We start from the raw sequence: 25,687 nt of genomic DNA, 5'->3' as shown, positions 1-25,687 counted from the left end.
TTGTACCTGAAAAGCGCGGAGAGCGAATGAAGGAAGAGGTCAAGAAAGTTGGCAACCAAGTGCAGGATAATTGAAAGTTAGAACAGACAACCAGCAGACGACAAAAGGAAAGAGAGAGAAACAGAGACAGCGAACTGGATGCAAAGAATGGAAACAAAAAAGACCATGGAGATTTACAAGAACGAGAATAAAGAAATTACAAGGGAAAATCTGTAGGATAGCACAATGGGCAGTGCCTTGCTACTGGAGGCTCGATCCGGCTCCCCAAGGACAAAAACATACCGGAGCGAATATTCGGAACCAGATGAGGCATGTGTATGTTGCAGCAAAAATCCGGAGACCACTCGGCATATCCTAATCGAATGCGAAGAGATTCACCCAGTGAGTACCGTAGGTAACGTACACTTTCCAGAAGCGCTTGGGTTTAACGTGAACGAAATCGTCAACCGGTCAGCAGTCAATATAAGCAAGAGGCGTTTAGAGCACTGGTAGAAAAAAAAGCAGGGAAGGGACTGATACGACCGAATCTCTTACAGTCATGGCTTGCGGTAAAAGGTAGATTTTGAAGGAAAAAACAAAGATTAAGGAGATGCGTACAAAAATACTAGATAAAAAACATATATAGCGTACCTGGTTAAATCAAGCAAGCTAGGTGATTATTCGTCACCGCTCCGTTTCAAAGGGGATGCCGTTAAATCATCATCATCAAGCTGAGTCACACACTTTCAAAACCTTTCCCGTCTTTTTTATCATTTAGGCATCCTTGGCACATGGGGAAATTAAACCTAGAACCACTGGCTGTGAACACTTCTGTGAAACTTCTCTTTTGGGCACTGTTAATCTCGCATCTTCATTATTATCACCTCATTTAGGGGCACTGTACCCAAATAGCCTCACTAAGCTTCATCTTAAAAAGAGACAGGCCCAAAAATTATATTTAATCTCCATATAAAGACTATAAACCCACGTTAAATGCCTTTTTTAATGCGAAATTAGTGCGAATGTTATGTCGAAAATGCGGACATAGCAATGTTATGTAGCCTCTGCAATGCCCGTGTTTCCATCCGCTCTATACAAGCATATGCACGGACACAGGTCTCTCTTTTTCTTTATTTTTTTGTATAGCGTGAACATTCGCTTGACGCACTTTCATACCGTTTACACCGGCTCAGGCATTTTTTTTCAGCAGCAAGCCACGTATACAAAGCATAGGTCACTGAGGCTGAAAAAATTTGAATCTAGCCTACCCGCAAAATCTTCATTTCGACCCTTCTGCGATTACTACCGGATTTTAATCGACACCCGTAGTTGGTGCTAACGAATCGTCGAACATGATGGAAATCGGTTGCCCTAAAATTTAGTAGCGTTCTACGCTTTTGCGCCACCGATATTCCAGCCATCTTTCTTACTATTTCTCCGCTGCATGTTCACGAACATTTCTTCTATTATCGGGCAGTGCCACTCCGCGGTCAATGTCCTCTGGATTAATCCTGCGACAGGTTAACAAAACATATCCCGGGGTTTCTGCGCAATTTCCCCATGCTACGCACTTATAGTCGCCATGAAAAAAAATGTTGCGGTTTTACGAGCCAAAACCACGTAATGATTGCGAGGCACGCCGTAGTGGGGGATTCCGGATTCATTTTGACCACCTGGGGTTCTGTATTAACGTGCGCCAAATGCACGGTACACGAACGTGTTTTTTTTTTTTTTCCCCATTTCGCCCGTCCCCTAGCCTGCTTGATTTGATCAGGTTTTACTACATACGTACATCGCTATCTAGCATTTTGTCATTCTGATCTCCATCTTAACTTTTACCACTATACTGTACTACTACCTACACACACTTGCAATGACTCATGTTCCGTCAATGCCTTGCCTGCTTTTATTGCACCAGTACTCTAATCGTTTCTTACTTATCTCGACTGCTGACCAGTTAGTTAATCATTCCACCTCATTTGAATGCCAACGCTTCTGGAAGGTGGACACTCCCCATACGAAGTCTCGCAGGGCGAATATCTTGGCGTTCCATTACGATGAGCCGAGATGTTTCCAGGCTCCCCCCCCCCCCCCCCCCTTTTTTTTTTTCTTGTCTCATTCTGTGGCGCATATCTGCTCCAGCATTTCTTTTTTTGTTTACTGACCCTGCAGTAAAGCCGCTAAATGATTTTGATTGCGATCAATGCGGTATACATCCTTGCTGGAATTTGTTGAACCGTTGCCGAATTGTGTATAGGGCTCGAAAACCCCTCGAGCCGTGCGATTTTTTTTCTCCTGTTGCATTAGCCGAGTGGAGCAGAGAGATGAAGATATTGAAATATGACAACAAGAAAACAGTGATCAAACGTGATTTTCCCTCATTCCTATCCGACAACCCCCTCCCCACGCTGCGCTCTGCATCGCAAGGCACGGAGTGGTCCCTTGGAGATAAGTGCCCGAATAATCGCCTTTTTTCTTCTTCCCTCCTAATTCACTACCGCTTCCCTTCGGCGCATTGTTTTCCAAGCATGTCGGCCACACTTGCACCAGTGTCGATGAATAGCGCGCTCCAACGAACGAGGCTCTAAAACGAGCTCCAACTTAACGCAGTACGAGACATGCGCAGCCATCAAACGAAGCCGACTATAACGCAACGCTGTCATCACGGGGCACCGACAGTCGGCCGGTTTGATCTTGTCAAAGCAGCGCCGCCGTGACTTCGGTGGTCGCGTTACGCTGCACGGAGACACCGACAGCCAGCGCGGGCGCCGGGTAACTTGGCGAGTTCATTTAGTCACCTCGGCGATAATTTTTATTGAGTCGCAGCGACATTTATCGTTATTCTTTTTTTTTAGCGACGTAAACAGCCCGCCAAAGTTCCTCAATAGAGCAATCAGGGTGCATTAAAACTGCTTGTCTACGGCAAAGCATGAACGCTCCGTTTTAGAAAATCGTCGGGGGGGCGGGCGGGAAGAAGGGGGGGGGGGGGTTGCTTTTCCATTTCACATTCCAACCACCGACTCGTCACATCAGGAGGTAACTTAAAGCTATAGTTTAAACATCGGGAAAACGCCTACGAACAACTGAAGCCTTAAAAAAAGAAAAAGAAACAGTCCGGGCAAGTCGTAATCGTCACTGAGCAACTTTTCGCTAATAAATTGAGTGTTTTGTGGTCGCGATCTGGCGACTGTCCGAAAGAAAAAAAAAATTACCAAAACTGGTCGGTAAAAAATCTGCACGCTGGCCGTATTGCGGTGAAAAAAAAAAAACCACGAAGCGATAGTCGCGAGGTTTATTTAAATGTTACACGTGCGACTTCCGTGCGCGTTTAACAAGCCGTCATGAGTGTGCCAGCGAGCGAGTACTGCAATGCAAAGCCCTCCTCGCTGTACGCCACCACTGCCGCACTGTCCTGCGTTGCAAATGTGAAAATTCCTATTGAACAGCATGCTACCATCCGTCGTTCCGTTAAATGGGCTTCTCCCGAGAAGGCCACCTATTGCGGAAAAGCCAGCCTCGGCGATCGAACACCCAAAATTGCATTCAAGAGGACGTGGTGGCTAAACATGTGTGCCCCGCGAAAGAAAGAAAAGAAAAAAAGAAAGTGATCAATGGGGCTAAACGTTTAATGCGAAAGCCATTTGTTATGCATTAACACTACAGGTTCGAATGCGCCCATCCCGAGTATTGTTGCTTAAAAATAATTTCAGTGCTTCCTTTACTATTGTTCGTGACTGTCAGAACACAGTTTTTCAGAGACGCGGCGCCGTAAAAGCTGTAAGAAACGAAGCTGCGGCAAGTTTTCTTTCAGACGAAAATGTATTCGCTCAAGAACGCGTACCGCGGCTTCAAGTTACACGCTGAAAGAGACGCAGCGGCAAAAATATATATGCATAATTAAAAGTCGGCAGACTACAAGGATTCCTCTAGCTTTGACCTCGTTTACTGCGGTAACAACAAGCTCCCGAGACAAAGACCGCCATTTTCCCAGGAACAGCATTTTCTTTGCAAATGGACACATCTCCATATAGTCGACTTCGTACAGTACTGCCTTACGTATAGCTTCCGAAATAGACGGACAGACGCCACCGCGCTCGGAGTCTGTACGGAGCGCAATGCAAAGGAGCGCCAAAGCCGTGCAACAGCGCAGTGGTCATCGCGTCCAGCCCTCAACTGCGCGCATTACCGTAAGGACACCGAGGTCGAAACCCAGTGATGGGCAAAGGTTCGTATTTCTTTGCCTCATGCGCAAGTTTGAAGCAGAGGATCAGGTGAAGACGACGACTTCACAACGACAGTCATCGGCGTAACAATGGAACATACACTAACCCAGTTCAGTGCCTCATCAGAATCCCTCGTGCGCATTGCACTGCCTTCGATTCTTTTTTGAAAATTAACGCGGAAACGATTACACAGGATATTGATCCTCGAGAATGACGTCCGATGCCCGAGACTGTACAAGGAAATGGTTTAGTCAGATTCTTGCAGTCGGCGTTCGAGAAAACCGACACTTACATGACCTGAAAAAAAAAAAAAAAAGTACCCGCGAAGTGCGTTTTAATACAGCAGATATCCAGCAGGCAGCGTCAACATGCCAAGCCATCGTACCATGCGACGTCTTCAATCTCAGAGTCCAGAAAAAAAAAAAAATTGTGGTTCGTGCCGTAACGAACACGAGGAGACGGTTATACGTTCCCCGTGCACACTCGGAAGGTGCTTTCGGCAGCGTCTAATTGCAGTACCTCAAACCACAAATCGGGTTTTCACGTTCGTAACGTGTCGTTCGGTCATAAGAATCGACATGAAAGGCAATTACATCTCTTAGCTGTCCTCGGGTCTCACGAGGTTAAACCGCCATCGCGAGTAAAAGAAGCGACGAAGCATAGCGTAACCTCGAATAGCGCGCTAAGGCTTGTGCCGGTGTCGCCGAGTGCCGATAACAGGCTGCATTTCGGCGACTTCCGCTTATCGGGTGAGTGTGTGTCAGCGTCGGCCTATGTGCAATACGCGACAACAGATGCGCCGCCGTCAACACTGTCAACAAATCGTCGGTGTCGAAATCGGGTCAGCGTCCTATTGTCGTTATGCCAATGCGACAGTGCGTGTCTACAGGGCGCAAAGCAAACGGACGGGAGAGGCGCTATCAGCACACGTTGGCAAGAAACGTCACAACGCAACTCGCAACAACACCGCTTGTCTAGTGCACGCTTTTCTTTCCATATTCCACTCCGTCCGTGAATAAAATAATAATAATAAAAGAACGCCCACGTGATAATGATCGTATTTAATGAATACCATTCGAAACGGGGCGGCGCGACAAATAGTCCCCTAGCCTGCTTTATTTAATCATGTTTTACTACATCTATCGCCATCTATAGCCCTTTTGCCTATCCGATCCCGATGTGAACTTCCGTCTATCACTATACTGTAGCGCTATAGCTACGCTTGCAACGACTCTCATTATATCAATCTCGTCGTTGTGTTGTTGTTTTTTCCCACCAATACTCTACACCTCTCTTACCTCGACTGCTTACCAGTTTATCCTTCAACCTTCTTTGAATCCGAACACTTCTGGAAGGTGGACATTCTGTATAGTGTTACGACTTTGCACCGGTGCCACCACTATCACGACTTTGGGGTGGTCCCGTAGCGCTCGTCACCCGTTTCGTGACAGAGCGTTGGTAGCGAAGACTCCGAGTCAGGCGTCGGTGAGAATAACGAAAGGGATTTTATACATTATATACAGGTCATTATACAGGACATGATCGGATCGGCACTGGTGCCGAGAGCTCACAGCAAACGCGACTGTTCCCGCACGGCGACGTCCGGCGAAAACGCGTGACACATCTCACTCCAGTCGAGAGCGGCACTGGCTCCCGGTGGGTCGGCGGATCCGGTTTTCCAGGCGGCCGCGTCGCAGCTTATAATGGCCCGAGAAACCATTGTCACTCAAACGGCCTAATACAAAGCCAGCACTCGACGGTCGTCCGAGAGGTCCAACCAGCGACCGCGCTGGCCACCCCGTTCAAAGTTGGCGGGCGCGGTGACCTCCCGGCAAAGGGAGGTACGGCGCCGGGCTGTCTGGCACTTGGTGGCACGTTTGGACATGTCGCTCGCCGACACTTCTCTGCAGGACACCGCTGCCTGACGGCTCAGCATCTTGACTTGTCAAGGGAGAATTAGGGCGCTGTGCCTTTCGGCGCAGCCCCGGGTTTGTCCAAAGGGCGCTCGCAGAATAAGTTCTGCATCTTGTAGATTCGGAATCCGGGCTGGTGGTAATGGCACAACAATAGGTCTCGCTTGGTGAACATCTTGGGAAACATCTCATACTCAACAACCAAAGCGCCACCCACGCTTGAGTCGCAAAAAAAAAAAGAAGAAAACAAATCGGCGCTTACAAGTGTACACTCCAAAGCACATATATATATATTTTTTTATCCGGCACAATGTTTCCAATAGCCGCATCAGACAAACGGCGATAACATAGGTATATACGGTGGTATAGTAAACTCGAAAACCTAGGGCAAAGAAGGCCTCTCGCAAATGGACTAACACGGTGGTTAAATTACTTTCCGTTATGAGAAGAGATACGAATGCCGCGCGCAAGAACAAAAGGTGTTGGTTGGCGCGAGACGTCGCCGAAAAAGCGAGCCGTGCTCAAGGTGCCACGCAGTAGCGCAGCGACACCATCGACAATCTAAAAGGGCAGAGTTGAGAAAGTGGCTGTTGGAGAAAGGGCGAAAATCTCGAAGAAAAAGAAAAGATAAAACTGTTGCAGGAACTATCGAAGATGACTGTCAAAAGTAAGCGAACAGCATGTGCGGGCCACAAAAATCAAATGAACCCGCTAGCAATGCTACTTCCGAAATGTACTACCGACAATCGATAACGGTGTTTGGTGATAAGGTGGCGCAAATAATAATCGTTTTTTCTTTTTGTAGACGGCACTTTAAGATGACGACAACCGTGTGACGGCGAAGGAGTCACAACAGCGGAGATGATGACGGAACGACGACGAGGGCTGCACGCCCAAGTTGACGTGACGACAACTGAATTGCGCGACATCGCGACGTCGGAGGCATGGCGACAAGCGTGACGACAACGCCGCGACAGTAATGACTGCGCGTCTGCGCTTATCTCTCTCTCTCTCTCTCTCTCTCTCCCCGCTCGCTTAATCCCCGGAGCCCAGATACTCATTCGACCATTCTCGCTTTACATAAGGTGTTGGTGTTCTCAAACAACTATAGTCTAAAGGCACATCACGCCCGATAAATGTGCGCACAGTTAAGATTAGAAGTTTTAGAGCAGCATCAGAAGAACCATGCGGAACTATTGTTGCCGAAACGAAAGAGCACCCCGCCAGCTGGAGTAACACAAATGCAGACACCCACGCATCGTGAGAGCAGCGGTGAAAAAGTCCGGCCACCGACCAGGAAAAAAACGGGCGAAAGAGCGAAAGAAAATAGGGGCGATTGTTCTGTCGGCGCCTCCCTCGTTACAGTGTGAATGGAAGCGGGCAGCGAGAAACCGCCGTCCACTGAGTAGTACGTGTTGCCTCATTCCTCTTGTAGGTGAATACTTCACGGCGTAAATCGACGCACTAGAGATAAACGAACAGTCGATTAATCCGTGTCACGATGCACATATACGACGCACAATCCTGTAAAAAGGGCACGTGCAAACACACACACACACACACCTTTGACCGTCGACGCGGCGAGCGGCGTGGACCGTGCCAGGGGTCCGAGCGAGCCCAGGGTCTTGTTGGCAGCGCCCACCGGAGTCGCGCAATCTGCGAGAAAACAACTGAAGTTGAAACGTAACGTCCCAAACAACACTCGGGCTATGAGAACCACCGTAATAGGAAGGGGGGGGGGGGGGGGGGGGGGGCTTCAATTAAGTTTCCAAGTTTGTTTTATTATTATTATTATTATTATTTATTCCGCACCATAGGCACCGACAGACGCGGTCGGCAATCAAACCCACAACCTCGTGCTCAGCGGCACACAACCTGACAGCCAAGCACTGAGCCATCCGCGGCGCCCGTCTTTGATATCGCGCGAATCATGTCGCGCCAAGAATGTATTTTCAAATCTTGCATCAGAGAAAGCTGACGATGATCATTACGCTGAAAGGGAAAGGCGGTTCGCGGGAGATTCAGCGCGCAGCCCTGCTATACCGTATGTACGATCGTATCAAACGCAAAATGTCGACGTTTACGTTCCCCCCCCCCCCTCCCTTTTTTTTCTCGGTTTTTTTTTTTTTTTTTTTTTTTTTTCAAGTTTGACGGCACGTCGAAAAGCATCGATCGAATCGATCCATTATACGCGCGGCGCCCCTAGGAGAGGCCAAACGTAATAGCACGCTTCATCAACACTAAGGATTCGGTGTCCTTGCAGGACTTTATTTCCCTATAGCGTTAAAGATGTGCTCCTCCCAAGAGCTCCGCGAACGAAGGACATTGGAGTGTACTTCGATAGCTCTCAGAGCTTCTCGCCCCACGTTCAACAGACGAGGCAGCGGGCACTTCGAACGCCCGGTACAGTATGTCGGGTGAGGAGAGACTTCAAACAACCTGTGCCATTTGTAACTGTATATAAGAGCGTATGCCTCCCAGTTCCTCAGTACGCCTCCGTGGTTTGGGGCGGCACTTGTAGGTCAAATTGCGAACTTCTCGAAAATGTGCAAAAATAAGTTCACATCTACATTTAAACAACGATTCTGTCAAAGCGTATTGGCTGTTGGGTTGTCACAGGTGTTGACAGGGAAGGAAAAAAATACCGGTTCGGTTCTGCTTCAGCGGGCTCCGAATTCGGTCAGATTCAGTTCCGGCTCGGAGATATAAAAATTAACGGTTCGCGAACCGCTTCAGCACGGTAAAATTTATCCTGCCCTATGGCGCCATGCTGCACAGTGCCATCGACTTGTCCGCGCGGCTCACGGGCAGGCTTTGTCAGGAGGTGGAAAAAAATTGGCTCCATAGCACCCATGAGACCCAAATCGGTCTCTTTTCTTTTTCGTTTTTTTTTTTTATGTTAACATCAGTGAACTTTATTGTGGCATACAGCTACAGCAGTCATACAAATAAAGACTCATCTTAGGCACTGTCGTCGCAACAGTTTGCGGTGCCTCGAAGCGTCCTCTCTCTTTTCCGTTTGACCAGAAAAAAATTTCGAACCGAATACGAGTATCAGAGGAAAAGGTGCGTCCAATATCGAATATAATATCGGTTATTTTCAATTCTTAAAAAAAAGTAAAGCGAAAAAATTTCTCGCAGCTCTCGGCAAAAAAAAAAAGGGGGGGGGGGGGAGGGGCTTGTTTACATTATTCTATACATGTAAAGCGTAACAGTATGATCACATCTGGTACAAGCTTACATTGAAAGTAATGAGAAAAGAGAGAGAGAGAGAGAGAGGGGGAACGCCAGCTGCATGCGGTAGAGCGTAGTGCTTATTCGAAGAACAAAGGGAAACTCCACAACGCCCGCACATCGTTTTGAGGAATCCAAATATGATGAGATTGGTGAAATAATAAATTTATTCGTCGATGTTGAAAACGCCAATTCATAGGCTGCCTATAAGACGAGGCGTGCTTACTCAACGCAACCATGGTGCGACATGGCATCTTCAGGAACACGATCGTCTACGAAACTGCGGTCGTGCTAAACAAGAATCATTGAGTGGATTCTTCGTTTGCATAATTCTTTCTCGATTGTAACTGCAAGAACCGTTGTCGTCCCCTATAGTATCCGACCGAAACGAATATCCGAGAAACCGCGAGCAGTGAATTCTCGAATCTAGTACGAATAGTAGAGCAAGTACTATATACCATTCACATCCGAAATTTCGAATATTCGCACACACCCAGAAGAAAATACTAGTCTTCCGAGGCGTACGAGGGCGCGGCTGTGTAAAAGCAAATCCTCCCGGTCACAACCGAATTGTCGTAAGGTTTTTCTTTCGCAAATGGCACGTTGCAATTTAGCGATGTAACACGGCATACTTTTTAAAATAAAGTATCGTGAATATATCGAAGGATAAAAGATATTACTAAGTCTAATGTACCAGTATATCACTTGCACAAAGATTACACGCGACAATCCTGAAGCAAAATGAAGTAAGCTAGTCTCACGACTACCGAGCACTTTATTTTTTGTGCATCACAATTTCCACAAATCAACTACATAGAAATGAGCAACTAATAAGCATGCAGTGCACAGCTGAATGTACCTCGCAAAATAATAACATTTATCTGAAAGGACAAAAGTAAAGAAAGAAGCACAATAGAAATAGCTTCCTTCAACTCTTTTTTTTTTTTTACATTGGCGGCACGCTCGCCAAGTTTGTGTCGTCAAGCGAAATAGGATGTGGCTAATTCAGGGTAAAAAAAAAAAAAGAAAGAAAGCCTACAGCAACACGACGCCTTAACTAACGATACAAGAAAGCACTAATGAATGCCTGCCTTACCTCGCCGTTCTCGGAGGTATAGAGCTGAACAGTGAGCATTTCGAAAGACGGGAGGGTACGCAGATGCAAGAAGAGTAGCAATCGTGAAACAAAACTGCGGCGTAGATACGAAGCAAGGCTATAGTGCACAGCTGTGACACCGACGTGAAAGCAACAGCACCGACGCTCCTCCGTCTAGGCATCACGTGCGTTACATGCGAGAAGGGAAGGATATGGGTTGACCGAGCGCCTGAACAGGAGGCAATATCCAACCAAACTTTGCGCTCGATTCGGCGCCGATCTCTTCTTACGCCTCCACCGATGCCGCAGGGCCTGGCCATAAGCGACCTTCGTAACAAGAGTAAAAGCGAAAGGTACCACGTACGACATACACTAATCGCATGGCACCAATGCTTCGAGCTAGCTAGCGAGCGCTTGATGCATCGGAATGATATGAAGATGGATGCCTCGGAGCGATGAACAAGGACAGTTTGTGCCGAACACCCCGACGATCTTTCTTACGCATTCACGTGGCGCAGAGCCTTGCGCTGACTGAACCCGGAAAAAAACTGTCCAATGAGACATATTGTGGCCTGGAATTGACCCGTAGAAATCGACGTGCGTTGTGCTCTGCTTGGAGGCGCCAGCACGTTCGTTGAACAGTGGCACGCAACAAAAGAAAAGTTCCTGCGCCTATTACAGCTGTCGTCACCGGGCACTGAGAAGGTGACGCATTCATTAGTGACGGCAGTGTTGTTACAAGGAGCTGAGCTAGTTGGCTTTTTTTTTGTTTATAACGCAGCTCTTTGGCGCCCGTTCCTGCGTTTCGCGGCGCCGTCGTCCCTCGTCGTAACGAAGGTCATCTTCCGCGCGTTCCTGCTGCCATTTCTCGCGCGCGGCGCGAGTCTTGCTCTCCCCTTGTCCTCCAAAGCCGGATCACGTGTTCTCGCCTGTCCTCTCGCCCTCTTACTCCGAGCAGCGCCGTTGCGGTGACTCTCGCCGCTACCGTCGACTCCGCCCTCTCCGTTCCTTCCCCCGCTATCGCGGCACTGCCGCGGTGCCGGCGGCGGGCGCTGCTTGCCGCCTCGCGCGTGATCTACGGCTCTCCGCTCCTCTGTCTCCGCGTCGCGTGGCTGTACGGCTCTCAGCCGTGTCTCTGGCTTCCCCGTTTGCGGGGCGCGTTCCTCAGTGGCATTTGTCGCCTCTGGCAGTGTTTGCGCCCGGCTGTCCTTCTGCCGCCTCCACTCTTGCCCTATGCTTCTTACGTGGTGCAGTGCCGTTGCGGTGACTCAAAAGACCGTTATAGCGTTTCGTCCCCTTATTTCTACTTCCCACCCCAACCTTGTGCGGCCACATTGAGGCCTGTCTGTGAGTGAATGAGTGTGTGACCTCTACTTAATACCTCCGTTCTCCACCCGTTTCCTCATGCCACCACTTCAGAAGAAACATTAATAATTGCTATCTCCCCCCCCTCTCTGTGGCGGTGACCCACTATAAGATGGCGTGATGGCGCGTCGCCGGAGCCCCGGCTCGACAGTGGTGGATCGCAATGTGTGCTGCCCAATCCGAAACGCAGAACCGCCTCCGTTCGGCACTGCGTGTTCTGTATGCGGTTGTCTGTTGTTGATATAATTAAGGCAGCAGCTACGCTCAAAGATCGCATTACCAAGAAGTGTAATCGTCAACCAATCCCCCCCCCCCCCATTTTTTTTTTGTTCTCTGGGTCACCGTCTCAGTTCTTTATCTAGTAATAGAAAGCGAGACTGGCCTAACGGCCATATAGTGAGAGCTTGAACAGAAACAGTGATTCCGCATGCAGCGCCCCTGAAACAACGTTTTGGCCGCAGAACGCAACTTGCATGGCCGAGTTCAGAAGTGCAAGCGTCTCTGCCGAGGTGGCCGACCGTATATATATATATATATATATATATATATATATATATATATATATATATATATATATATAGTTATCAGCCCATACCGTTTATCCCCATTCTGGCACATAACGCTACTCCTGAGTCGTAACGATGTTCTCGTGGGGTGCGTCGGCCGAAAAGTAATTCTTTCGAAGAATCGCTTGTATACTGAGACCCCGTTTGTATCCTATATGCCTGAACCGTTTCGTGCCGAAGCGCGGTCACGGCTATACTTTTTTTTTTGTTAGGTTCAGGTTCAGGCACGTTCTAAAATATATCGGTCGAATTCGGGTTGAGTTCCGGCTATAGCCTGAACTCAACCGATGCACTTAGCGATGCGGTTCAACACGCGCGTCTTTCATAAGCTATGTAGTACAATTAGGAAATACATGTAAAATAACATGAAATCTTCATAAGAAACAATTAAATCAGACGAACTGATTCAAAATAATGTCTTCGTCCAGAGTGTTTTGTAGTCTGTCCCAAAACAATGTCCCATCTTTACAACTTTTAGAGCGATTACCTAAACCGCCGGTGAAAGTGAGCTACTAGTCTTTCTGTAGAAGCACAGTAGAAGAAGCGCAGTAGAAGCGCTGTTCCCCGCCGCCCCAGCTAGTTTCCGACAACGCTGGCTTAAAGTCAAACTGCACTTCCACTTCCACTTTGCTTTGCACTTCCACTTTGGCTAAATTGGTCATACAAATGAGTAATATATACTACTGAAAAAAACATTGCTAAATTTTCAAGGCTAGTGATTGGCCAATTTTCTTATTAACGGCTTTTAAACGGCACCTACAAGCTGACGACGCGCGCACCCGATGGTTACCGGACATGACGTAAGTCCCAGCACGCGTCGCCTTCGAGATTTTCCGGCGCGGCAAAAAGAGCCGCGGGCGTCGCCTAGGCTGTTTCACATGATCAGCATAGACGACCGAGCGAGCCGAAGAGCGTGTCAAAAACCGTAAACGTCACGACGTCCTGCTCCCACGTGACCAGTACCTGCGTGACGACGTCACGACGCATACACCGCCTCGGTTCGTAGAAAAGTTTCTAGAATAAATCTAGAGGTGGGGGGGCGACTACCGAAGAGTTCGAATACGAATCGAGCACGAATTGCACGTATCGAATATCGAATAGTCAACCGCAGACGCATAAACGTATTTACAGCAGGTATATTTATTTCTGCACAATTAGGTACAGAGCCTGCATTCGATCATCAATATATATATATATATATATATATATATATATATATATATATATATATATATATATATATATATATGAGAGAGAGAGAGAGCTTATAATCAGGGACAAATAATGTCGTAAAAACACAAGATTACTAATTGCCATTAAGAACTGCACCAATAGCCTCTCAACATATTTAGAGCCTCGTTGCAAAAAAAGCTTTCCAAGACTGAATAACTGCTGTACGAAATCGAACTTTAGAAAAACGCTAAATAAATTATTGCCGAAAAAACAGGCGCAGTTGTGATTTAAAAAAGAAAAAGCCTGCTGAAGGACTTGTGTGAAGAAAAAAACTCGTTATAGGACCAGTTGCGAGTAAAGATAAATACTTGAACAGACTGCATAATACATAAATCTAAAACAAAGCTTGCATTATTCATTCTGTTTCTGCATTCCTTTGAAAACTTTTGCCGTTGTTTCACTTCTCAAGATTTTTGACAGTTTAGCAGACGGAGAACAGCAACAATATTTTCCCGGCAGGCTGTATGACGATGAAGCAACATTTACTGGGCCCGAAATAAATCGGTGGTGCATGCAGGCACCAGAGGGTGGTTCCCTAGTTACGGGACCCATATGTTCCCAGAAGCTCCTGGCCCCTGTCCATCAGTGCGAGCTGAATCGGTAGGGCGGGGCTGGATAACAAGGTCTCCCATCGCTCAAGGGGTTGGGGATTGGGGGTGTCGGTCTGCCAAGACGTGCCGCATGGTGCCCTTTTCTCTTTTGCAAAAAGGACAGAGCATATCATGTTCCGCAGGGTACATGCGGTTCATCAGTACGGGACGTGCAAGCGATCTCGCTTGCGCTCGACGCAGGATCGTCTGTTGTTGCCTGGTGAGTTTGGGTTGCGGTTATGGTAGTCTGCACCTTTCCTCTCGGTAGCAAAAAAAAAAAAATGTTCTATCGATTATTGAAAATACAGAATAGCTCCTTTTCGATTATGAGTAGTTGGCGTGTAATATTCGATTCGTATTCAAAACTACGAATATTCGCCGACCTCTAAGCAAGTTATTTAGGGCGCTCTGACGCTGGCCAGTATTAACGCGAAAGCGTTAAGAGCCCCCTGCCGCAGGAAATTAGGCGACGCGCGTCAGTAGTCCTGCGTAGGACATCGCTTCGGCAAAACTATTTTCTAACCACCCATACCCAGGCCCTCCATGGGGCGCAAGGAAGTTACTGAACTAATTGAATTTCCAAAGCTTAAATACGTAGAAAAATCGTCAAGTACGACTTACACACAACGTACGGACATTATAGCGTCGGATTGTAATTTGAATATACGGGAAAACATAATTTCGTCACGCGAAAACTCACACAAACCCCTTTTCCAGCGTTTCTACCGTCCATAGACCGGCCACGGCGTCCGCCATTTGCGCGCGCCTGTTCGCGAATATTTTGCGAGGCCACGAAGCCCGGTTCCTTCCAACACTTCCAGATGGCGCTCGCCTCCTCCGCATCGCGGCCAACGCAAGAGGCGGCGTTTCTACCAGAAAGCCCGCCTTCGTGCATATATAGCGTTCACCGCCAGCTTTTCCCGGTAAACATTACGGTTACATACGCTGCAGTTGCCGAGAAGGGTGAGAAGCAGTCATGAATCTTTGAATGCTGTCGCGCTCCACTCTGAAAGGCGAAGCCTAAGCGTCCTCCAAATTTTTATATATAGTTTCGGGATTCAGAGGTTCATATAACGCAAAAAAAAGATAAGATCAATATTTCGTGTCAGTACTTTTTTCTTGAGTAAACAACATACAACACCAGATGCGTGCACGTATTACTCGAAGGTTTTACAGTGGAAGGGCGCAGTTGCCTTACTAAGGCACATCTAGCTGTTTGTTTACTAACGATGACTAATCGACCATGGAAATAAGTGAGACATAGTATACAGAGAATAACGGGAGGAAATGCGTCAGCCAGCTCTCCTTATCAGGGCATGACGAAGAGATGTCCTTCCTACAGATAACAAGAGATATAGTAGTCAATGTGTTCTTTCTTCCTTTCTTATTCTGAAAATGGCTCATAATGCTTTTATTACACTGATGTAAGGCAACTTAGGCCCTTTCTTTATAAAACTTGTGCTCAAACATGTACGCATCCAGTTTCTTTTTTTTTTACGTTGTTTTCTCTAATTCTTACAAATAAACGTTCGGTTGTAAGTCAGTACTTGCGTCATGTGATCTTCCATCGCTGTCTATAATCATAGCGCAGAAAGTTCAAAATGAAAAGTATCGCTTATAGGGACACTAAAGAACAAAAATTTAAAGTGATATAAAGAATTATTGTACTACAATACAAAACAAAACTTCTCAACACAAAGCGAGATTTGATAAGCGAGACAAGACGCAAACATGCGAACTTTGAAGTTAAGGACTGAAATCCGTGTCGTCACACTGACGTACCGGCGTTCTGAATTCGGCGCGAAATTTTAAAAAAGGTAATAAAATGCTGAACCTATTTTTTTATCGTAATTTAAGTGTATCGCAAAAAAAAAAAGTTGTTAACGCGAAATCAACAAACAATGTAGCTTTGAAAGAATACACTATCCCCCCAAGCTGATTGGAAGTTTCTCCTCGTCTCTTTAACGTTTGTCGAGAACAATCAACCCACGATATCAACAACAAAAGAGAGAGAGACGTTAGGAGCTTTTACAAATTTATCCGCGTTGGAACGGAAATCAATCCGAAGGGTCAGCTGCCGGACGACGCACAGCCATCGCTAACCCTGCACGGAGAAAAATCGAACCCTGGAACCTAAGCCGGGACGAGAGGCAATGAGCGAGCACAAAAATCTGACAATGGATACTGAAAAAAATTGCGCGGAGACACAAGGACAAGCGCTAACTCACAATTGAAGTTTATTCCAAACGCATACACGAATAAATATGAAAACCCAAACAGAACAACACAAGGCTATTATTTTGATCACGTGGTACCCCATGTAACTGACTGAGTTGGCCAAGAAATGAAACTGCCTATCAGAGAATCTGACAATGGGCTCTTCGACAGGGAATCTTTTGTCTTTCATCTCGGTACTTTCCGGACCCACGGCTTCTACGGACCATTGCCCGATTGCTCCGAGTGAAATTTGAGCGTGCAATTCACTTCGCTCGATTGCGGAGAACGATCCAACACTTGCCTGATAGAAAAACCCCGCCGCTGCTGCCTGAACGCACTAGATGGGAAACTTTCAGCGGAGAGGTCCAATCTCCTTCGCTTGAAACACTTCGCGTTATCGCGCAGTCACGGCTAGGAATTGTACATACAAGTCACAAAAAGAAACACAGTTACTGGCATGCCGTTACTTGATGCCAAATACGCAACCTAAATAAAAGAAATAAGAAATGTAAACTAAAGCAATAAGGAAACAAAGAAAAGTCAATCAGTCAAAAAGCCAGTCGAAGTCACACATTGGGTATTTATGTGTCCTAGTAGAACCCTGGGAGTGTTAGCCAGCACTCCCAGGGTTCTACTAGGACACATAAATACCCAATAAAATGGATGGGAAAACGGCGCCGCGGTAGCTCAATTGGTAGAGCATCGCACGCGAAATGCGAAGGTTGTGGGTTCGGTTCCCACCTGCGGCAAGTTGTTTTTTCATCCACTTTAATTTCCATTAATTTATCTTTCTTTATTTCATTTATTAAGCACAAGTAATTTATTTCCCCTATGTTGTCCTTAGTGTCAGTGTTTGTTGGCTTCTTATGATACGACTATATACATACATATATATATATATATATGTGTGTGTATATATCACGTGCGCGCGCAAAATGTACTAGGAAGCCACAGTTCAGATCCAGGACACTGCCACGGTCCAACCACGTCCCGCAGCTCCAGTCACGTGTCGTGACGCATGGATAGAGCATTCCTCAAGAGAGCTCTCGAAATTGTAGAGCGTGTGCAAATAATTAAATGATGTCGATTGTCGCCAACACCGCAGGTGAGGCATAACAGCGCGCTGAATTTCTGAAAACGAATTTTACGTACTGTCTCGTGTAAGCGACATCCAGGCGAAGTCGACGAAGGCACATTCGACAACGAACGCCCCCTCCGTCGCAGTTTGTAATTAGCCACGCTAGGAAAACTACAAAGTAAACAGGCTGTAACATATGCCTGTCAGTACATTACGCAATTTGGTGTGAGATGTGCGAGGCAAGCAGCTAGGCTCAACGTCGTCAGCACAAATACTTTTATGCAACGATGTTCTTTGCGACCTTGGACAGGAGCTAAAGCGAACAAAAAAAATAAAATGTCGCAAAGCTGACGATTCCGTTCAGGTTACTCCACGCGCAGAACGTCAAAATTTGCACTTTAGTGCGACCTGCACAATTTGCACGAGCCGTTAAACGGAATTCAATACCGCATTATAAGCGCCAGCAAGATGGCGTAACGGGCCCGCGGGGTCAGCAAAGTTATTAAAGTCTCTAATATGACGACGCGACGCAGTGACTTACCCAAAAAACAACGCGAAGCGCGCCCCGTGGGGCGATCACATCTCATTTACATTGGCTGTAACACCGCACACGGCGCATAGGGAAATTAGCGTCAGCTGCTGCGTTAAAAACAAAAAAAAAAAAGACCACAGCTTTTGGGGTATAAAAAAAGCAAGACGGCGAACGAGGACCCAAGGAATTAAGAAGTGCAAGGGGAACGACGAAAAACAGGTGGAAAAATAATCAAGTGAGGCATGCGGAGAAAAAAGAAATGATAATAGTGAGACAGGCTTCTTTCCTTCCATCTCCCAGTGATCAATGCTGCTCTCGCCGGTTCCTCTCTTCTTCACTGAGCCGCCCCCACGGCCTTCCGCTTTCGGTAACTTAATGGAGGGGACACAGCTGCAGGCAGAGGACTCGTTAGCGCACCTGTACGCTGCAGAGGTTGCGTACACGTGCGATACGCTGGGACAAGAGAGGACAGAGAAGAGCCCCTTCCCCTTAAAAAAAAAAAAAAGAAGAAGGAAAAGAAGGTTGTGGCCACACAGCAGGCTTCGTTCCCGAAGAGGACATCGATCACTCTCACCGCGCGCGCTCCGTTTCCGTCACGTCGAGCGGCCAAGCGCGCGCATACAGCGCCGGAGTGATTCCCGATGGGCCGCCGCCGCGGCACAGACAATGATGTGGTTACAGGCCACGGCGTCACACTCCTCTCCGTCAGCGAGCACGACAACTGTATACGTGTGTCTGGTAGCATGCCGTTCCATCCGTTTCATTGGCGTCGTTCCTGTGTTGCCCCGTGATAGTTGAACGCAGCTGTGCATCAAGCTCACGAGTCGTCCGGAAGTCCAATTACGAGCGGGTATTACGTGCATACGTCAATGTATGCAGGCCTGATTTTCTCATTTTACCTTTTCTTCTTTTTCCTCGATTTATCTATATATTTAAACAAGTAAACAACCAATTACTACTACTACTACTACTACTACTACTACTACTGCGCGCCGCCTTCGGGATCGACGCGGGTCGTAACGGAACCGATCGTAACGTTTCCTCTCACAATAAAAACAAAACAAAACAAAACAAAAATGCTGTCGTATTGCCATCGCCACCATACTATGCTTCTAGCCACGACAGCCATAACTAAGGTCGCCGTCTTCTGTCATCACACAAAGGCTCGCGTCAAACAAATGCTCGCTTTACACAAAACACGTTGGCCCATCTAGTAATCGCACCCCAAACGCTGCTGGGTAACCAGCTACATGCAAAATGATTCGCATATAACATCGACTCCCAGAGTGCGTGGGATATGCATATATTTTATTGCGGTTATCATTATCAGGATACTTCGGGCATTTTCCGTTATTTATGTTTCTATCTGTCTGTAACCATTTTCGCCACCAACTTGGGTCACACGGTCACGGTGTGTGGTCTAATAAGTACAGCATCGGGCCGCTGTGCAAAAAAGAATATTTAAAATTTCCCCGGTGCTGGGAGGAATCGAACCCGCAACATATATATTTAGACAATCATGCCCGAATAAATATTCACAAGGCGCCACACTTCGCGGCGGCGGCGCCAGAGGGCGCGGCGTGTCCAGAGGGAAGCGCCGGAGAGGAGCCCGGCAGCAGTATACACGCCTCATGCACGGCACGTTTCGGCGGTGACCAATACGGTGTGTCGTTACGAGTATTCTATGCTACTCGCATCAACGCCTACAATTAATCGTCTCGAGACGGGGTTCTGCCGGATTTTTTTTTTGTTTGTATGTTTTTGTCGCACCACACCAGTCGCGGCGATAAGAATCGAGTTGAAACGCTACTGCGTCCCTGAGCGTGAGCTGTCTTCGGTTCCGAGGAGAACACAGACGTGCGAGCCAGCGCATTAGCCGCAGGACAATTGCATCGACTGTGCTATTGCCCCGCACACACACGCACGCAGCTGAGCTGTACGTGTTGACTGACATGGTTCAACGTTTCGTAGGTGCACAGCTCGGCAAGGTATACGAAAAACACCGTAGTTGAAAACACCATATTGTATATATATATATATATATATATATATATATATATATATATATATATATATATATATATATATATATGTATGTATGCATGACTAAATTTTTAAAACTCATCTGTGGCAGATAACACAATTACAATCCTTGAGCTGGATTGCACAAACAGGCAGACATTATTTGGACGATAAATCAAAATGCTTAATTGATTAACATTCACTAATTAAGTTTCTTACTAATCATTTTACAGCATATGTTGACATCTACAAATTGTAGCGTGGAAGTTCGCGAGGTAGATCCAATCGCATGCCCGTATTCTCAGGACGACACCAGTTTCGAGATAATTCCCGAACTGAAATTGCGAAGAAATACGTTGGCGGTCCAGTTACTTTTGTGCTTCAATGGATAACAAAAATTAAATTATGGGGTTTTACGTGCCAAAACTATGATTTGATTATGAGGCAAGCCGTAGTGGGGGTCTCCAAAATAATTTGGACCACCAGGCGTTCTTTAACGTCCACCTAAATCTTATTATAATAAGTACACGGGTATTTTCGCGATTCGCCTCCATCGAAATGGGGCCGCCGTGGCCGGGATTCGATCCCGCAACCCCGTGCTTAGCAGTCCAACACCATAGCCACTAAGCAACCACGGCGCGTGTGCTTCCATGCATAAAACGGCGTTTTGCTACAAGAGCAAGTGGGACGATAGTGCATTTTTACAGCAAGTTTTATGGTGCATATCTCGAAAAGTACGTAATCCACAGACCTCTTTTCAAGTGGACATGCCTTGCAGTCTCACGCGCTAGAATTTCTAAATTTCAATATGTGACATAATGTAATTAGCTAAATGTTTAATTAATGATATTTCGTTAATTAGCAGATTACGCATTTCGATTTCTCGTGCGAGTAATGTCTGCCTCTTCGAGTAGACCAGCTCAGGGACTAAAACAGTGCTATCTGGCAGAGGCGACATTTAAAGATTACCTTGCGTCTTCGAAGTCTCTGCAGAAACACCTGGTATAGCGCATGCACGGCGCAAGCTACAGCACGCCGTGCGCAGAAACATATACAGAGCACGGCAGTATACACAGCATGCAGTGTGCGCCATTAAGAGATAGAGGCTCTTTCGTAGAAACGGGAGAGGTCTGCCCAGAAAGCACGCCCAACCTGCTACTCCAGACGAATGCGACAAATGATACGCACAGGACATGCGACACTCGACACACGCATAAGACAACAAATAGAATTAAAGGATCTCGTTGAGGCCAGCCAGTACGTGTCTCGCAGGAAAGTTAAGAGTGCCTTCGTATAGTACGCGTTGCAGCTCAAAGTGCGATGACAATCAATTTTTTTTAATCGGCGCAAGGGCATCTAAGGCCAAAGAGTGTCCAGCTCAGGGTGTTAATCTTGACTGCATTCACTGCGGTCATTTTTTGGAAGGCAAAGAGGCAGTTGCAGATTGACCGCGCTACGCGCTCTCGAACGTTGCGAGCAGGGCACAGTGGCGATGTCACCGGCTACTTTTTAGACAAAGTGTTTCGCATAGGCAACGTTTGACGAATATACAGAGAAGACACGCACGATCACGCTTGTCAAATCATGTATAATGTACGGTGTGCAGCTGTAGTGATATATGCATTGTGCAACAGCATTTAGTGCACTGCATGCAGTACTGCAGACTTCAATGTATAAACGTTTACAGTACACAGCGTACAGTCGCAGCTGTACGAACACCGTATGACTCCGCACAGTACAACAAACTACAAATTCTGACGATGGTATACGAAAACAATCTTTGCCGGCTGTGACCTCGACGAGAGGAATGCACCATCCGCGTTTGTCAGACTTTCCCGGAAGATAAATCTGCTACGCGTGGGCAATTAGGGACTAAATATAGAGCAGCTGTAGTACAGCACCCGAAAGACTCTTTCGCGGTGGAATTGCCGGAAAACAAGGTCGTCCGAAGGTCGCCGTAGTAAACGAGCAAGACAACGAGGAAGAGAGAAGAAAAAAAACAGAGAAACAGAAAACGTTCCGAAGGGCGCTTGGAGTCATTTAGGACTGACGACACGGACGAGTTCGCCGACGTCCAGGAAGGCGACGCACAGTCTTTGTCAAAAGTACACGTGCTACGTATACGTTGCCTACGACAGCCATGCTGACTACAGGATGTCTAAATGAGTTCCTATAGCGTGCCAAAAAGTTCCAACGCACTGGGTCATGAAAATAACTCTCGTACTTGCCATACAGAGATGTAGAGTGTCAAGATGCGCCATGGAAAAACTCACCACAGAGAAACGATATAGATGGTGAAAGCGCTGAGTAGCCCGCACAATTCTGACAAAGGCAGTACAGCGATGTCCAACTGCCTCGCATCGAAGTAGAATTGAATATTTCTTTGTTTGATAGTGTCAACCTCATTCATGGGGTCATTACATGGAGGGTAACATTTCAAAAATCAATAATGCATAACACACTGTGATACACACAAATTTGCTGCTTCACAACGGGCATTCAACAAAGTCATCATAGCAAAACTTAGAATACACCAATTGTGAAGTACGTAATGTTACGACTCAACACGGCCAAAGGCGTTAATTGGATGTTAACCACGAGGCAACCCCCACCCATCCATCAGCGCATACCAAGAAGGCAACGCAGTGTTGACACCAACTGCTGCCGGGTCCACAAAAGGCACCCCCCCCCCCCCCCACTACCTGACAGCCGGAACTAACTAATGATGAAAAGGACCAACGTCAAATGCTACCAAAGAACGGCGCAGACCTTGGATTCCCAGGCTGCTATCCTGTCCCCTATTTCATGCTTCCGGTGTACGGGCGCATCGATAGGTGCGAGTGCTGGGGGACGATGCGATATCATCAGCGTGGTATCGCAACCGATTCGACGACTGTGATTGGCCGCGATACAGTCATCAGATTCCCTAGTCTAGTCGCCTAGGGAAGATGATGGCATTAAAAGCGGATACTTTTCGTGCAGTGGGCCGACGCGTCCTGATATGAACTCGGACGTTTAAGGCCGGCGGCCAGTTATCCGGACGCGCCGCGGACCTCACAGACCGCTGGCGTTGAAAAGAGCACAGGCAACTATGTCTCAGCGCCAAAAAATGACAATCAAGTGTATAGTGCCCTGTATCTTCCTTTTGAACGTCGCCCCCCCCCCCCTCCCTATTGGAAGTGACAAATAAAACTTCAGCGTACTAGAACTTACAGCTTGAGTGATATTGTGAACAAACATTTGGAAGAACTCGGAAGCAATATTTTTTGTAGCTTCCTGGGGAAGTAACTATCCTATGGAATGCAGTTTTGACTGGTTGCCCGGATGATCTCGTTCTGTTCTTGCTACTTTCCCGGATGTTCTCGTTCGAGTGCCCGGTGTTACGTTTCGCCTACAACGCGCGGTAATGCCGGCGCGGATGCAACGGACGCCGGGGCTTTGTTCAAAGCGGCGGACATTTTGGCCCGTTCGACGCCGCCGCAACGCCTACCCGCCAAGCGTGTCCAGGCGTGTTTCAGTGCCACGTGTCTTCGTGTGTGCGTGTGTGTGTGTGTGCCCACGCTTGTCAAAGCGCGGCAGCCGGGGAGCGGAGCTCCCCAAGTGAGGAGCCAGGCGGTCTGTCCGTCGGCGGGTTGGCGATGCGTCACTACACTCGGTTCAGCAGGTCTCTCGGCTCGACCGTGCGCGCCGTCGTGGGCTCATGCTCCGCCGTGTCGTGGGCTCATCCCGTGACCTTCCTTCTGGCCCGCGACGCCGAGAGTATAAGAGCAGCTGCCCCCGGACGCCAGGAGAGAGGCTCCGATTTGTACTGTTGAGTTACGTGCCCTCCCGTCTCTCCACTTCGGTCAACCTGACCGGCCGCTCTTTTGCTATGTTAGAATAAACAAGTTGTTCTGTTACCAGTCTTCTCTTGCTTTGCCGGGACCTTCGGATGCTTCCAGTGCCACAGGCCGCCAGGCCAACGCTACCCTTGGGGCTTGCGACCCAGTGGCAATATCGGGCGTCAGCACCGAGACCCCAACAACTGGTGCCAGCGGTGAGATCGCGACAACGGAGGCCAGCAGCGAAGAGATGCGGTTGACTGTATGCTGAGCAGCACAACGACCATCCGGGAGCAGTGCAACGAGCCCTGTGTGATGACTGGTTGCCTGCAGCGGAACGACTGCGCTGAATTCTTGGCTGCGAGGTTTGGTGAGTGCGGGACTTTCTTCTTCTGAGTTTTGCCAGGCTTTTGTTAGTGTCAGAAACAGAGCTGGTAATTGTGGTTGTCGTTGCTGCCGGGTTAGTTTGCGGCAAGACAATAGTAGGCAGTAGAGAAAGCAGCATTCAGAGCAGCCATGGATTTGAAGTCGTGGCGCAAACCGATATTGCTGGAGCTTGCAAGAGAGTTGGGTCTGGATGTCTCAGACAAACTCAGAAAACCAGAACTGCTAAGGGCTATTCTTGAGTTAGAAGCTGAGGATGACGAGCTGTCGGAATGCCTTGAGACCATTGAGGAGAGGGAGCGTGAACTTAAAGAACAGAAAGAGAAACAAGAGCGTGAACTTAAAGAACAAAAAGAGAAAGAAAAAGAAGAGCGCGACCGTCAACACGCTTTGGAAATGAAGCGTCTCGAGTTAGAGATGGAACGCGCTCGTAATGGAAGTCAGGCACACGGTGCAGGAGAACGAGTATTGTTCAAAATGACTGACCTGATGCGGCCGTTTAAGCTTGGAGAGGACATTGGTTTGTTCCTGGTTAACTTTGAGCGAACGTGCGAGAAGCAGGGGTTCTCTCGGGAAACGTGGCCACAGCGCTTGCTCACTTTGCTACCCGGCGAGGCGGCCGACGTAGTCGCTCGCTTGGAGAGAGAGGAGGCAGAGGATTTCGACAAAGTGAAATCGAGTCTGCTAAAAAAGTACCGGCTGTCAGCGGAGGCGTTCCGTCGGAAGTTTCGGGAAAATGAGAAAGGCAAAAGTGAGTCATATACAGAGTTTGCGTACAGGCTTATGTCAAACATGCAGGAGTGGCTCAAAGAAGAGAAAGCGTTTGGTGACCACGAGAAAGTTCTGCAGTGTTTCGGGCTAGAACAGTTTTATAGTCGGTTACCTGAGAACGTGCGGTACTGGGTCTTGGATAGGCCAGACGTTAGTACGGTGGCTAGAGCCGCTGAGTTAGCCGAGGAGTTTGTGACGCGTCGGGCTCGCGGAGCTAAGGACGGTCAAAAGGGTGAATTTGGCTCCAAGTTTGAGAGGCCGAAGTTCACACCCATGAGAGCAAAGGGGGATACACGTAGTTCGGATGCAAGTGAAAGCAGTCTGACCGAACGTACGGAGACGGCGGCAACCGAAGCCGAACGCAGAAAGCGGTTCGAGACGAGGCAAGCGCGCGTTTGTTATACGTGCCAGAAGCCGGGTCACTTTTCGGCGCAGTGTCCAGAAACAAAAACAAAAGTCGTGTTTTTGTCTTTATGTAGCACTGACGAGAACATGAAGCTTCTCGAGCCCTACATGCGAGACCTCCTCGTGAACGGGAAAGAGTGCCGAGTGCTTCGCGATTCCGCAGCTACAATGGATGTAGTTCACCCCTCTTACGTAGAACCCGATATGTTCACGGGCGAGTGCGCATGGATCAAGCAAGCAGTGGAAGCTCATAGCGTG

The 25,687-nt window shown here is 47.7% G+C and overlaps 1 protein-coding gene across 2 annotated transcripts in view; it reads right to left on the bottom strand.

Moving 5' to 3' along the window:
- The window catches only part of Orp8 (Oxysterol-binding protein-related protein 8), a 137,504-nt gene that overhangs the window by 83,321 nt on the left and 28,496 nt on the right, over positions 1-25,687 (bottom strand). For both annotated transcript variants that reach the window (XM_050184735.3, XM_050184738.3), the window contains exon 3: positions 7,679-7,771. In XM_050184735.3, coding sequence (XP_050040692.1) covers positions 7,679-7,771 — 93 coding nt within the window. The remainder of the gene's footprint in view (positions 1-7,678; positions 7,772-25,687) is intronic.

The sequence above is a fragment of the Dermacentor andersoni genome, chromosome 4 (assembly GCF_023375885.2).
Source record: "Dermacentor andersoni chromosome 4, qqDerAnde1_hic_scaffold, whole genome shotgun sequence".
Taxonomy (NCBI): Eukaryota; Metazoa; Arthropoda; class Arachnida; order Ixodida; family Ixodidae; genus Dermacentor; species Dermacentor andersoni.
The sequence above is the reverse complement of the archived record's forward strand: the minus strand, read 5'-3'. Positions and strand labels throughout refer to the sequence as shown.